The sequence below is a fragment of the Ranitomeya variabilis genome, chromosome 8 (genome assembly GCF_051348905.1).
Source record: "Ranitomeya variabilis isolate aRanVar5 chromosome 8, aRanVar5.hap1, whole genome shotgun sequence".
NCBI classification, from domain to species: Eukaryota; Metazoa; Chordata; class Amphibia; order Anura; family Dendrobatidae; genus Ranitomeya; species Ranitomeya variabilis.
This window is the reverse complement of record NC_135239.1, coordinates 218,558,063-218,571,975: the sequence shown is the minus strand read 5'-3', so window position 1 is coordinate 218,571,975 and position 13,913 is coordinate 218,558,063. Positions and strand designations below refer to the sequence as shown.

At 52.1% G+C, this 13,913-nt stretch overlaps 1 protein-coding gene across 3 annotated transcripts in view; it reads left to right on the top strand.

Moving 5' to 3' along the window:
• RNF123 (ring finger protein 123) overlaps positions 1–13,913 on the top strand; it is a 107,288-nt gene that overhangs the window by 53,063 nt on the left and 40,312 nt on the right. For all 3 annotated transcript variants that reach the window (XM_077277212.1, XM_077277210.1, XM_077277213.1), the window contains 8 exons: positions 858–978; positions 1,061–1,162; positions 2,822–2,928; positions 3,002–3,194; positions 5,001–5,146; positions 9,334–9,417; positions 9,492–9,599; positions 10,840–11,017. In XM_077277212.1, the coding sequence (XP_077133327.1) occupies positions 858–978; positions 1,061–1,162; positions 2,822–2,928; positions 3,002–3,194; positions 5,001–5,146; positions 9,334–9,417; positions 9,492–9,599; positions 10,840–11,017 (1,039 nt within the window). The remainder of the gene's footprint in view (positions 1–857; positions 979–1,060; positions 1,163–2,821; positions 2,929–3,001; positions 3,195–5,000; positions 5,147–9,333; positions 9,418–9,491; positions 9,600–10,839; positions 11,018–13,913) is intronic.

Genomic DNA, 13,913 nt, shown 5'->3' with positions numbered 1-13,913 from the left:
AAAACGCACAGGACAAATCCGCTGCCACCAGCTCCGATTTCTTAATAACGGGTCCGGAGCCAACCCAGATTAGTAGCGTAATTCACTTCAGAGGACGTGACAGTATGTTATAGAGCACGGAGAGACAAAGCTAGTAGTTTTATATATTTTACTCCAAAAAGGTAGGCAGTGTTTACAGAAGTATAAAAAGATATTATAAAAGTAGACAAATATCGTATGTACAGTACAATTACAAATAAAATGGGATTAAAGTTGAAAACACAGTTCGTTCATATAATTTCATCTCATGGCTGACCGTGTGCTGTGGGGGAGGGGCACACATGTAGACGCATCACCCACCTGTCTCGCAGCTGGACCCAGAACAAAAGACTATTGAAGACTGATGTCTCCCTCAGTTATCTCCCAGCCCAAAACCAAGGCACTCCCCCTGTGGTGACCTCACTCAGAGGCGGAATCCTCCCCTTTTTTAGAGTTATGTCAAACCATTTCTATACATAACTCGCTGTATGAACCTCGTATAAGAATGACCCAATGATCAGGATGTTCACCACGACAGGGGGGTTCTTTTAAGTATAAACAGTCTCTTCTATCTGTCAGTCATCACGAGGTGGTGGCGGCGGTCTCTTCTGTCTGTCCGTCATCACGGGGTGGGGCTGTGGTCTCTTCTGTCTGTCCGTCATCACGGGGTGGGGGCGGTGGTCTCTTCTGTCTGTCCGTCATCACGGGGTGGCGGCGGTCTCTTCTGTCTGTGCATCATCACGGGGTGGGGGTGGTGGTCTCTTCTGTCTGTCCGTCATCACGGGGTGGGGGCGGTGGTCTCTTCTGTCTGTCCGTCTTCACTGCTGTGTCGCCACCAGAACCCGACAGTGCTGTGCCCCCCGGAGTACATGGTGTGCTTCCTGCACCGCCTGGTGACTGCGCTGCGCTGCTGCTGGGACGAGGCCCAGGCCCGGAGTGCATCGGCGCTCTGCAGTGAGGGTGCGCTAAGATTCGGGTGACTCCGGGGGTTTTGGGGGCTGTTGGTTCTTTCCTTGTGTCCTGATCCGCTCTGCGCCCCCAGATGCCTACGTGCCGCCCCAGCTCTTCTACAACGGGAAGGTGGATTACTTCGATTTACAGCGACTCGGGGGGCTTCTCTCACACCTACGGAAGATGCTGAAAGGTGGGATCTCTTCTGGATGGGGCAGAGCAGGGGGTTGGGGGATGGAGTCAGTGCGGGGGTGGAGACCAGAGCACGGGAACGGGGGGGCAGAGTTGGGGGCTGCATGGGGGGACGGGCAGCTCAGTGTGACGGGCTGCATGGGGAGGCAGTGCAGTGGAACGGGGGCAGCATAGTGGACAGGGGCTGCGTGGGAGGACCGTTCAACACGGTGGAACGGGGGCTGCGTGGGGGGGGCATTGCAGTTTGACGGGGGCTGTGTCTGGGGATGGGGCAGTGCGGTGTGATGGGGGCTGCGCCAGGAGAGGGGGCAGCACTGTGGGACAGAGGCTGCGTGGGGGGACAGGGCAGCGCAGTGTGATGGGGGTTGAGTGGGGGGACGGGACAGGGCGGTGGGATGGGGGCTGCATGAAGGGACAGGGTTGAGTGGGGGGATGGGGCAGGGCGGTGGGATGGGGGCTGCATGAAGGGACGGGGCAGCTTAGTGGGACGGGGCAGCTTAGTGGGACAGGGGCTACCTGGGGGGAAGGAGCAGCGTAGTGGGACGGGCTGTGTGGGGGATGGGGCAGCACAGTGAAACGGGCTGCATGGGGGGATGGGGCAGCACAGTGGGACAGGGGCTGCGTGGGGGGACGGGGCAGCGCAGTGGGACAGTGGCTGCGTGGGGGGACGGCAGTGCAGTGGGACGGGCTGCATGGGGGGATGTGGCAGCACCGTCGGACGGGGTGCATGGGGGGACGGGGCAGCGCAGTGGAACACGGGCTGCATGGGGGGACGGGCTCCGTGGGTGGATGGGGCAGCGCAGTGGAACAGGGGCTGCGTGGGGGGACTGGGCAGTGCAGTGGAACGAGCTGCATGTGGGGACGGGGCAGCACAGTGGAACAGGGGCTGCATGGTGGCATGGGCTGTGTGGGTGGATGGGGCAGCGCAGTGGAACGGGGCAGCACAGTGGAACAAGGGCTGCATGGAGGGACGGGGCAGCGCAGTGGGACGGGGGTTTGAGGGGGACGGGGCACCGCAGTGGAACGGGTTGCGTGGGGGACGGGCTGCATGGGGGATGGGGCAACGCTGTGGGACAGAGGCTACGTGGGGTAACGGACAACACAGTGGAACGGGGGATGCATGGGGGGACGGGGCAGCACAGTGGACCGTGGACAGTACAGTGGGATGTGGGGGGACGGGGCAGCGCAGTCGGACAGGAGCTGCATGGGGGGACATGGCAGCGCCGTGTGACGGGCTGCGTGGGGGGACGGGATGCGGGGGGACGGGGCAGCACTGTTTGACGGGGCTGCATGGTGGAATGGGGCTGCGTTGGGGGACAGGGCAGCGTGGTGGGATGGGGGCTGCATGGGGGGATGGGGCAGGACAGTTGAACGGGGCAGCACAATGGGACGGGCTGCATAGGGGGACGGGGCAGCGCAGTGGGACGGACAGTTGGGGGACAGGACAGCGCAGTGGGACAGGAGCAGTGTGGGGGGACGGGCAGCGCAGGGGAATGGGGCTGCGTGGGGGATGGGGCAGTGCAGTGGGACAGGCTGCGTGGGGGGACGTGGGCAGCACGGTGGAACGGGGCTGCGTGGGGGAATGGGTCAGCACGCTGGAACGAGGGCTGCGTGGGGGGATGGGGCACAGGGGTCCTGACAGCTTATGTTTCCATCTCAGATGACCTCGCGACCAAGGCCAATATTGTCATCGACCCGTCTGAGCTGCAAGCCGTCACTATGGATGACCTGGAGGAGGAGGATGAGTCCGCCAACACCACAGCCCAGGTGGGTGAGGAATAGATGAGGGGCAGCGTGTCTGTCATGGCCATCCACACTCACTCTGTCCCTCTCTATTAAGAGGGCCTCCGCGGCTCTGGCTATCGGGGGGGCACTAGCCCGACCAAGCTGGCTCAGCTCGCCAACCCTGGGGAGAGCCAATCGCTTCCTGAGCACTGCGGCCGTCAGTCTGATGAATCCACGCCGGCCCCTGGGGGCCCTGGAGAAAGTGAAAGTGCGGAGCCTGAGCGTGGAGCAGCGAACAGAAGATGATAGTAGGTGATGGGCCGGGGAGGGTGACCGAGCTCACATCTGCCCCCTAAACTTGTGTCTAAAAAACCTCTGGAGATATATTGGGGTCTGTCACTTTAGTGAAATATGTATAGGTATGACTGTGTGACTAGCAGTAATTTAACATCTGTCCTGAAGGCTGCAGGTCTCACCAAGGTGATAATATGTGTTATCCTGAGAAAAAGCAGTTTTCCTGTTCTCAGAACACAGGGGGACCTTCCTGGAAAGACAGAATTGGAAGCATTTAACACCTCTGAGGCCTCAAAGGCAAATGCCAAATGGAACCTAGTACAGCCTGACCATTTCTATTTGCTATCTGTGAGTACTTGCACCAAGAATTTCAGAGAAAATAATATATTCATTGGTGGAGCGGCCATGGGCCAGTCAAAAGCAAACAATTATAATGACAACCTGAGAGGCTGGTCTAGAAATTTGTCCTCCAGGGTGACTCTATAAGTTAGGCATGTACACATAGAATCATGGTTCATAGATTGAGGGGCAACCAAGCTGATGTGTTCCAGTCCATATTCGTCCCTCCCTCAGGAGCAGAAAGCAGACTACAAAGTTAGATATTTCTGTAAGTTTCTCCTGTTTTATTTTTATAACTGTTTTGCATATCTGTATGTCACGTTTTATTACCATATTTTTATACCATTTTTATTGTATGCACTGTACCTTTGCTATTAAAGCATAAAACTTTAATAAGTTGAACCTTGCATGCTCTAAAGAATCCATAACCTTAAAGTGTGTGAGCCGTATGATTGTCAGACAGTATTAGTAATATTTCCGGGACTCATCGCCCGTGTGTTCGGTGAGTGGTGGCACACACGCATCTCAGCACGTGACTTGGGGTTGTGCCTGCAAGGGTTAATCTGTCTCCTCTCACTCAGTCCAGCATTCAACCTATGTCCTATGCTGTAATGGGAGCATAAATCACACACGACACAGTGCACACACCCGCTCATACACGCTGCCACCACTCACCGAACACACGGGCGATGAGTCCCGGATATATTACTACTACTGTCTGCCACTCATAAGGATCACACACTTTAAGGCTATGGATTCTTTAGAACATGCAAGGTTCAGACTTATTAAAATTTTAAGCTTTAATAGAAAAGGTACAGTGCTTACAATAAAAGAGTATAAAAATATGGAAATAAAAAAGTGACATACAAATATGCAAAAACAGTTACAAAATAAAATGGAGAAAACTTACAGAAATATCAAACTTTGCATTCTGATTCTCTGTCCCTGGGGGAGGGAGAAATATGGAATGGATCACATCAGCTTCCAGGCGGCCCCCACATGCGAACATCTTTATGTGTTGGCCTAATTTAGAGAGTCAACCTGGAGGTCAAATTTCTAGAACAGCCTCTCAGGTTAATATTATTATTGCTGGTATGTGACTGGACCGTGAACATTCCACCAATGAATATATTATTTCCTCTGAAACTCTTTGTGTTTCTCATAGATAGATAGTGTCAGGCTGTAATTGACATCTCTCTTCAAAAGGGCCAGAATGTGTGAAATGTTTCCCCTTCTTCCTGGTTCTTAGCAACGCCCCTCTGGCGAGATTGGACACAGGAGAATGCCTTCTCAGGATTAAAATTTTAAATTACTGTTAGACATACATTCATACCTATACATATTTCACTACAGGGTCTCAGGCCAATATTAGGGGCTTATTTCAGAGGAAAACTCTACCGGCCATAATATGGCACGACCCTCGGAGCTGCGGATTACATCACCGCTGACGCTAAGCACAGCCATGTTTTCTTCCATTACAGTTGAAGGGCATCATGGGAATGATGGGCTGCTTCTAGGAAGACCCCCGGAGGAAATGGAGCTGCCAATCACGGAGAACTCGCTGCTGGAGATCCTGGATGGGGCAGTGATGATGTATAATCTGAGCGTGCACCAGCAGCTGGGGAAGGTGAGACCCGACCCACCCTGAGCAGATCCCGACCACTGCCCAGCCCACCCCGAGCAGATCCAGACTACTGCCCGGCTCACCACGAGAACATCCCAACCACTGCCCGGCTCACCCCGAGCAGATCCCGACCAGTGCCCGGCTCACCCCAAGCAGATCCTGACCAGTGCCCGGCCCACCTTGAGCAGATCCTGACCAGTGCCCGGCCCACCTTGAGCAGATCCTGACCAGTGCCCGGCCCACCCCGAGCAGATCCCGACCACTGTCCAGCTCACCCCGAGCAGATCCCGACCACTGCCCGGCCCACCCCGAGCAGATCCTGACCACTGCCTGGCCCACCCCGAGCAGATCCCGGCCACTGCCTGGCCCACCCCGAACAGATTCCAACCACTGCCTGGCACAACCCGAGCAGATCCCGACCACTGCCTGGCCCACAGCGAGCAGATCCCGACCACTGCCTGGCCCACCTCGAGCAGATCCTGACCACTGCCCGGCCCACCCTGAGCAGATCCCGACTGTCAGGAATTTGATGTGTTTGATTCTCTATTATCACGCACACTGAGCTCTGCTACATCCATTAGGTGTGGGTCCAGATACACACTGTGGGCTTTTGACCCTCCTTCCTCCCAGCTCCTTCTCCCTGCTGACAATACAGCTGTAACGTGAAACTTCAGTGTGTGACTGTTTCCCCTCCCTCAAGAATGCGGGGGTTAGCAGAAAACCAGTTCTTTGTTTTCAGCCATGTGCGTTCTGTTGTCTATGAGAGTTATTCAAGAGGGAATAATTCGACCCCAGGTAGGGACATAGGTGTGAAAGTTACATATTTGGGATGTGCCAGGGTAGAGCGACACGCACAATGTTTTTCTAATGTCCCGTACCAGCAGAAACCGAGAAAAGCATTACTGCTTACCCGAGATGCATAGCCAAGTCATGTTTAGACTTAGTAGAACTCTACTCCCGAACCAAGATCAATGGTGGTCATGTCATGCCATGAGCTTGCCCCACCGAGTTATGAAATTAGGGAAGTCTTGGTTGCTTAGAAAAGAGGAGTGCTTTCATAACTCAGCCCACTCAGTGATGTCACAGCCAGGGGGGTATAAGATAGTGGGAGCTCATTTTTCATTAGGTTTTTGCCCAGGGAGCCAGCTAAAGAGAGACTCTGTGATGCATTTTGATGTCACCCATCCCCCACGCCGCATGGTCAGCCATGATAATAAGACAAATGTAAGTTTACTTTCATCTTTAATCCCTTTTATTTTGTGATCGATCTGTACATATTATAATTGTCTCATTTTGGTAATATCTTTTTAAATATTTTTGTAACACTCCCTAATCTTTTTGGAGTAAAAGATATAATATTTACTAGTCTCATCCTCCTTGGTCTAAAATGTACCCTAAGTCCTCTGAAGTAAATTACACTACTGATTGGGTTGGCTCCTGACCCGCTAATCAACCGGAAGAAGACATAGCTCCGAAACGCGCCTTGGGGATGGTGGCACCACAGAGCTCCAGGTACCTCTCAGGTACTGTTTACATGTTATCTTAGTTTCTATAATCTGAGCGTGCACCAGCAGCTGGGGAAGGTGAGGCCCGGCCCACCCTGAGCAGATTCCGACCACTGCCCAGCCCACCCTGAGCACATCCCGACCACTGCCCGGCTCACCCCGAGCAGATGCTGACCACTGCCCAGCTCATCCCGAGCAGTGCCCGGCCAACCCAGAGCAGATCCCGACCAGTGCCCGGCCCACCCCGAGCAGATCCCGACCACTGCCTGGCTCACCCCGAGCAGATGCCGGCCACTGCCCGGCCCACCCCGAGCAGATTCTAACCACTGCCCAGCCCACCCTGAGCTGAGCGTGATCACTGCCCGGCCCACAACAAGCAGATCCCAACCACTGCCCTGCTCACCCTGAGCACATCCTGACCACTGCCCGGCTCACCCCGAGCAGATGCCGACCACTGCCCGGCTCACCCCGAGCAGATCCTGACCACTGCCCGGCTCACCCTGAGCAGATCCCGACCAGTGCCCCACCCACCCTGAGCAGATCCCGACCACTGCCTGGCCCACCCCGAGCAGATCCCGACCACTGCCCGGACCACCCTGAGGAGATCCCAACTGTCAGGAATATGATGTATTTGATTCTCTATTATCATGCACACTGAGCTCTGCTACATCCATTAGGTGTGGGTACAGACACACGCTGTGGGCTTTTGACCCTCCTTCCTCCCAGCTCCTCCCTGCTGACAATACAGCTGTAACGTGAAACTCCAGTGTGTGACTCTGTTCCCCCTCCCTCAAGAATGCGGGGGTTAGCAGAAAGCCAGTTCTTTGTTTTCAGCCATGTGCATTCTGTTGTGTATGACAGTTATTCAAGAGGGAATAATTCGACCCCAGGTAGGGAGATAGGTGTGAAAGTTACATATTTGGGATGTGCTAGGGTAGAGCGACACACACAATGTTTTTCTAATGTCCCGTACCAGCAGAAACCGAGAAACGCATTACTGCTTAGCCGAGATGCATAGCCAAGTCATGTTTAGACTTAGAAGAACTCTACTCTTGTACCAAGATCTATGGTGGTCATGTCATGCCATGAGCTTGCCCCACCGAATTATGAAATTAGGGAAGTCTTGGTTGCTTAGAAAAGAGGAGTGCTTTCATAACTCAGCCCACTTAGTGTTGTCACAGCCAGGGGGGTATAAGATAGTGGGAGCTCATTTTTCACTAGGTTTTTGCCCAGGGAGCCAGCTAAAGAGAGACTGTGATGCATTTTGATGTCACCCCTCCCCCACGCCGCATGGTCAGCCATGATAATAAGACAAATGTAAGTTTACTTTCATCTTTAATCCCTTTTATTTTGTGATCGATCTGTACATATTATAATTGTCTCATTTTGGTAATATCTTTTTAAATATTTTTGTAACACTCCCTAATTTTTTGGGAGTAAAAGCTATAATATTTACTAGTCTCATCCTCCTTGGTCTAAAATGTACCCTAAGTCCTCTGAAGTAAATTACGCTACTGATTGGGTATGCTCCTGACCAGCTGATCCCCCGGAAGAAGGCATAGCGCCGAAACGCGCGTTGGGGATGGTGGCACCACAGAGCTCCAGGTACCTCTCAGGTAATGTTTACATGTTATCTTAGTTTCTTGTTACTCTTTGCTCCTCTTCTAGTTGTGGCACACAGCCCTCCTGGGGATATTCTGATCTGGCTATAGCATGCACCAGACTTTATAAATTGACATGCTGCTTTGCATGTTGTGCACATGCACGTTTTTGAGCAACCATACTTATTCTATATGTACCTGATGGTATCTGTCTCTTAGTGTGGTGCTGTCAAGGTGAAAATATATTTCTTATATATCTTTCTGTACTTTTATATATCTTATACTGTGAAACAATAAGTTTTTCCTATCTGCTAGCTAATGCATATGTAATTGTATTTAAAGATGGCCGCCAGGGTTCAGTTTCGTTTCTGGTTTGTGTCTGGAGGGATGATTCATTTCTTCAGAATCGAAACTCAGGAATGTGGAGAAAGGGAGGATTCACCAGAAGACGTCAGAACAAATCAGAAAGACTGGATGCTAGCTTAAACCCCGCCTAATGCACGCCTTCCCCTAACACTCAATATAGTATTGTGTATTTTAGAATAAAGCCAGTTGGTGTGACCGCTGCAGACATGTGTGGATGCACGGGGCATTAACTAAGTTTGAACCAGCTACCTGTCTGATTTATTCTTATCCGGTACCAGATGCCCTGCACACATATTAATTTGGAATGACTGGTGAAGGAAGGGTAATTGTCGTTTTACGACCCCGACAGTGCCACCTTAATTTGGCTTACCTCTCTCACATCCCTATTTGATTAACTGTTAATTGGTTTTATATGTTTATGAATAACATTTTTATACTTTTATGACCTTGGTTGCTTTGGTGCTTTTTTCATATATGATTTCCAGACCTAATGGATGTAGCAGAGCTCAGTGTGCGTGATAATAGAGAATCAAATACATCATATTCCTGACACTGACCACTGCCCGGCTCACCCCAAGCAGATCCCAACCACTGCCCAGCCCACCAGAAGCAGATCCCGACCACTGCCCAGCCCACCACAAGCAGATGCCAACCACTGCCCGGCCTACCACGAGCAGATCCTGACCACTTCCTCCTGTGTCGTGTCGTTTTCTTGCAGATGGTCGGGGTGTCAGACGATGTGAATGAATATGCTTTGGCCCTTAAAGACACAGAGGAGAAGATAAAGCGCTGCCCCCAGAGGGTAAGTAGGGGCCGCCCCGGCTGTGCCCGCAGGGTAACACCGCTGACATTTGTAATGATATGTGGTCTGAACAGAGACCGGACATCCTGGAGGAGCTGAAGAAGAGTCAACAAGTCTTCCTGGAGAAGCTGAACCACCTGAGCCGGCGGCTGGCCTGGATCAACGTCACCATCTACTCCAAGGTACCGGCTGCCCCATGTGCCACCCACCCCGGGGGTCCGCACTGCCCCACCAGCTGCATCTGACTGTTCCCCGGGCCTATCACACACTGACAATAGGGCAAAGGGGCAGAATACACCGATCAGCTGGGGGGCCATAACTGACACCCCCCAATCACTCACAAGAAGAGGCTGCAGCAGAATGGCGAGAGCCAGTGTGTTCGGTCACCTCCCCGACCTCTGCCACTGGTCACCTCACAGGCCTCTGCCACTGGTCACCTCACCGGCCTCTGCCACCAGTCACCTCCCCGACCTCTGCCACTGGTCACCTCCCCGGCCTCTGCCACCGGTCACCTCCCCGGCCTCTGCCACCGGTCACCTCCCCGGTCTCTGCCACCGGTCACCTCCCCGGGCCTCTGCCACCGGTCACCTCACCGGCCTCTGCCACCAGTTACATCCCTGGCCTCTGCCACCAGTCACCTCCCCGGCCTCTGCCACCGGTCACCTCCCCGGCCTCTGCCACCGGTCACCTCCCCGGCCTCTGCCACCAGTCACCTCCCCGACCTCTGCCACCAGTCACCTCCCCGGCCTCTGCCACCAGTCACCTCCCCGACCTCTGCCACCAGTCACCTCCCCGACCTCTGCCACCAGTCACCTCCCCGGCCTCTGCCACCAGTCACCTCCCCGACCTCTGCCACCAGTCACCTCCCCGACCTCTGCCACCAGTCACCTCCCCGGCCTCTGCCACCAGTCACCTCCCCGGCCTCTGCCACCGGTCACCTCCCCGGCCTCTGCCACCGGTCACCTCCCCGACCTCTGCCACCGGTCACCTCCCCGGCCTCTGCCACCGGTCACCTCCCCGACCTCTGCCACCCGTCACCTCCCCGACCTCTGCCACCAGTCACCTCCCCAGCCTCTGCCACCGGTCACCTCCCCGGCCTCTGCCACCAGTCACCTCCCCGACCTCTGCCACCAGTCACCTCCCCAGCCTCTGCCACCGGTCACCTCCCCAGCCTCTGCCACCGGTCACCTCCCCGGCCTCTGCCACCAGTCACCTCCCCGACCTCTGCCACCAGTCACCTCCCCAGCCTCTGCCACTGGTCACCTCTCCGACCTCTGCCACCGGTCACCTCCCCGGCCTCTGCCACCGGTCACCTCCCCGGCCTCTGCCACCGGTCACCTCCCCGGCCTCTGCCACCAGTCACTGACAGGAGAAAATTACCAGTATTAGGAAGAGTCACTGATTCCCATCCTCCACCCCCAGGAGAAGATGCAGGACATCTACTGGTTACTGCAGGTCTGTCTGCGGAGCATCCAGCACTCCGACCGCACCGGAGCACTCTTCTCCTTCATGCCAGAGTTCTACCTGAATGTCGCCATGAACAGTTACAACTCCCTAAAGAATTACTTCAGCCCCGTCAGCAGCATGGAGGAGCTTCCTGGTATGTACACAGCAGAACAGTGAATGCAGCTCTGGGATATACTATAGGATCAGTAATGTAATGTATGTACACAGTGACTGCACCAGCAGAATAGTGAGTGCAGCTCTGGGATATACTATAGGATCAGTAATGTAATGTATGTACACAGTGACTGCACCAGCAGAATAGTGAGTGCAGCTCTGGGGTATAATACAGGATGTAACTCGGGATCAGTAATGTAATGTATGTACACAGTGACTGCACCAGCAGAATAGTGAGTGCAGCTCTGGGGTATAATACAGGATGTAACTCAGGATCAGTAATGTAATGTATGTACACAGTGAATGCACCAGCAGAATAGTGAGTGCAGCTCTGGGGTATAATACAGGATGTAACTCAGGATCAGTAATGTAATGTATGTACACAGTGACTGCACCAGCAGAATAGCGAGTGCAGCTCTGGAGTATAATACAGGATGTAACTCAGGATCAGTAATGTATGTACACAGTGACTGCACCAGCAGAATAGTGAGTGCAGCTCTGGGGTATAATACAGGATGTAACTCAGGATCAGTAATGTAATGTATGTACACAGTGACTGCACCAGCAGAATAGTGAGTGCAGCTCTGGGGTATAATACAGGATGTAACTCAGGATCAGTAATGTATGTACACAGTGACTGCACCAGCAGAATAGTGAGAGCAGCTCTGGAGTATAATACAGGATGTAACTCAGGATCAGTAATGTAATGTATGTACACAGTGACTGCACCAGCAGAATAGTGAGTGCAGCTCTGGGGTATAATACAGGATGTAACTCAGGACCAGTAATGTAATGTATGTACACAGTGACTGCACCAGCAGAATAGTGAGTGCAGCTCTGGAGTATAATACAGGATATAACTCAGGATCAGTAATGTATGTACACAGTGACTGCACCAGCAGAATAGTGAGTGCAGCTCTGGAGTATAATACAGGAGGTAACTCAGGATCAGTAATGTAATGTGTGTACACAGTGACTGCACCAGCAGAATAGTGAGTGCAGCTCTGGAGTATAATACAGGAGGTAACTCAGGATCAGTAATGTAATGTATGTACACAGTGACTGCACCAGCAGAATAGTGAGTGCGGCTCTGGGGTGTAATACAGGATGTAACTCAGGATCAGTAATGTAATGTATGTACACAGTGACTGCACCAGCAGAATAGTGAGTGCAGCTCTGGAGTATAATACAGGAGGTAACTCAGGATCAGTAATGTAATGTATGTACACAGTGACTGCACCAGCAGAATAGTGAGTGCGGCTCTGGGGTGTAATACAGGATGTAACTCAGGATCAGTAATGTAATGTATGTACACAGTGACTGCACCAGCAGAATAGTGAGTGCAGCTCTGGAGTATAATACAGGATGTAACTCAGGATCAGTAATGTAATGTATGTACACAGTGACTGCACCAGCAGAATAGCGAGTGCAGCTCTGGGGTATAATACAGGATGTAACTCAGGAGCAGTAATGTAATGTATGTACACAGTGACTGCACCAGCAGAATAGCGAGTGCAGCTCTGGAGTATAATACAGGATGTAACTCAGGATCAGTAATGTAATGTATGTACACAGTGACTGCACCAGCAGAATAATGAGTGCAGCTCTGGGGTATAATACAGGATGTAACTCAGGATCAGTAATGTAATGTATGTACACAGTGACTGCACCAGCAGAATAGTGAGAGCAGCTCTGGAGTATAATACAGGATGTAACTCAGGATCAGTAATGTAATGTATGTACACAGTGACTGCACCAGCAGAATAGTGAGTGCAGCTCTGGAGTATAATACAGGATGTAACTCAGGATCAGTAATGTAATGTGTGTACACAGTGACTGCACCAGCAGAATAGTGAGTGCGGCTCTGGGGTGTAATACAGGATGTAACTCAGGACCAGTAATGTAATGTATGTACACAGTGACTGCACCAGCAGAATAGTGAGTGCGGCTCTGGGGTGTAATACAAGATGTAACTCAGGATCAGTAATGTAATGTATGTACACAGTGACTGCACCAGCAGAATAGCGAGTGCAGCTCTGGAGTATAATACAGGATGTAACTCAGGATCAGTAATGTATGTACACAGTGACTGCACCAGCAGAATAGTGAGTGCAGCTCTGGAGTATAATACAGGATGTAACTCAGGATCAGTAATGTAATGTGTGTACACAGTGACTGCACCAGCAGAATAGTGAGTGCGGCTCTGGGGTGTAATACAGGATGTAACTCAGGACCAGTAATGTAATGTATGTACACAGTGACTGCACCAGCAGAATAGTGAGTGCGGCTCTGGGGTGTAATACAAGATGTAACTCAGGATCAGTAATGTAATGTATGTACACAGTGACTGCACCAGCAGAATAGTGAGTGCAGCTCTGGGGTATAATACAGGATGTAACTCAGGATCAGTAATGTAATGTATGTACACAGTGACTGCACCAGCAGAATAGTGAGTGCAGCTCTGGAGGATAATACAGGATGTATCTCAGGATCAGTAATGTAATGTATGTACACAGTGACTGCACCAGCAGAATAGTGAGTGCAGCTCTGGGGTATAATACAGGATGTAACTCAGGACCAGTAATGTAATGTATGTACACAGTGACTGCACCAGCAGAATAGTGAGTGCAGCTCTGGAGTATAATACAGGATGTAACTCAGGATCAGTAATGTAATGTATGTACACAGTGAATGCACCAGCAGAATAGTGAGTGCAGCTCTGGGGTATAATACAGGATGTAACTCAGGATCAGTAATGTAATGTATGTACACAGTGACTGCACCAGCAGAATAGTGAGAGCAGCTCTGGAGTATAATACAGGATGTAACTCAGGATCAGTAATGTAATGTATGTACACAGTGACTGCACCAGCAGA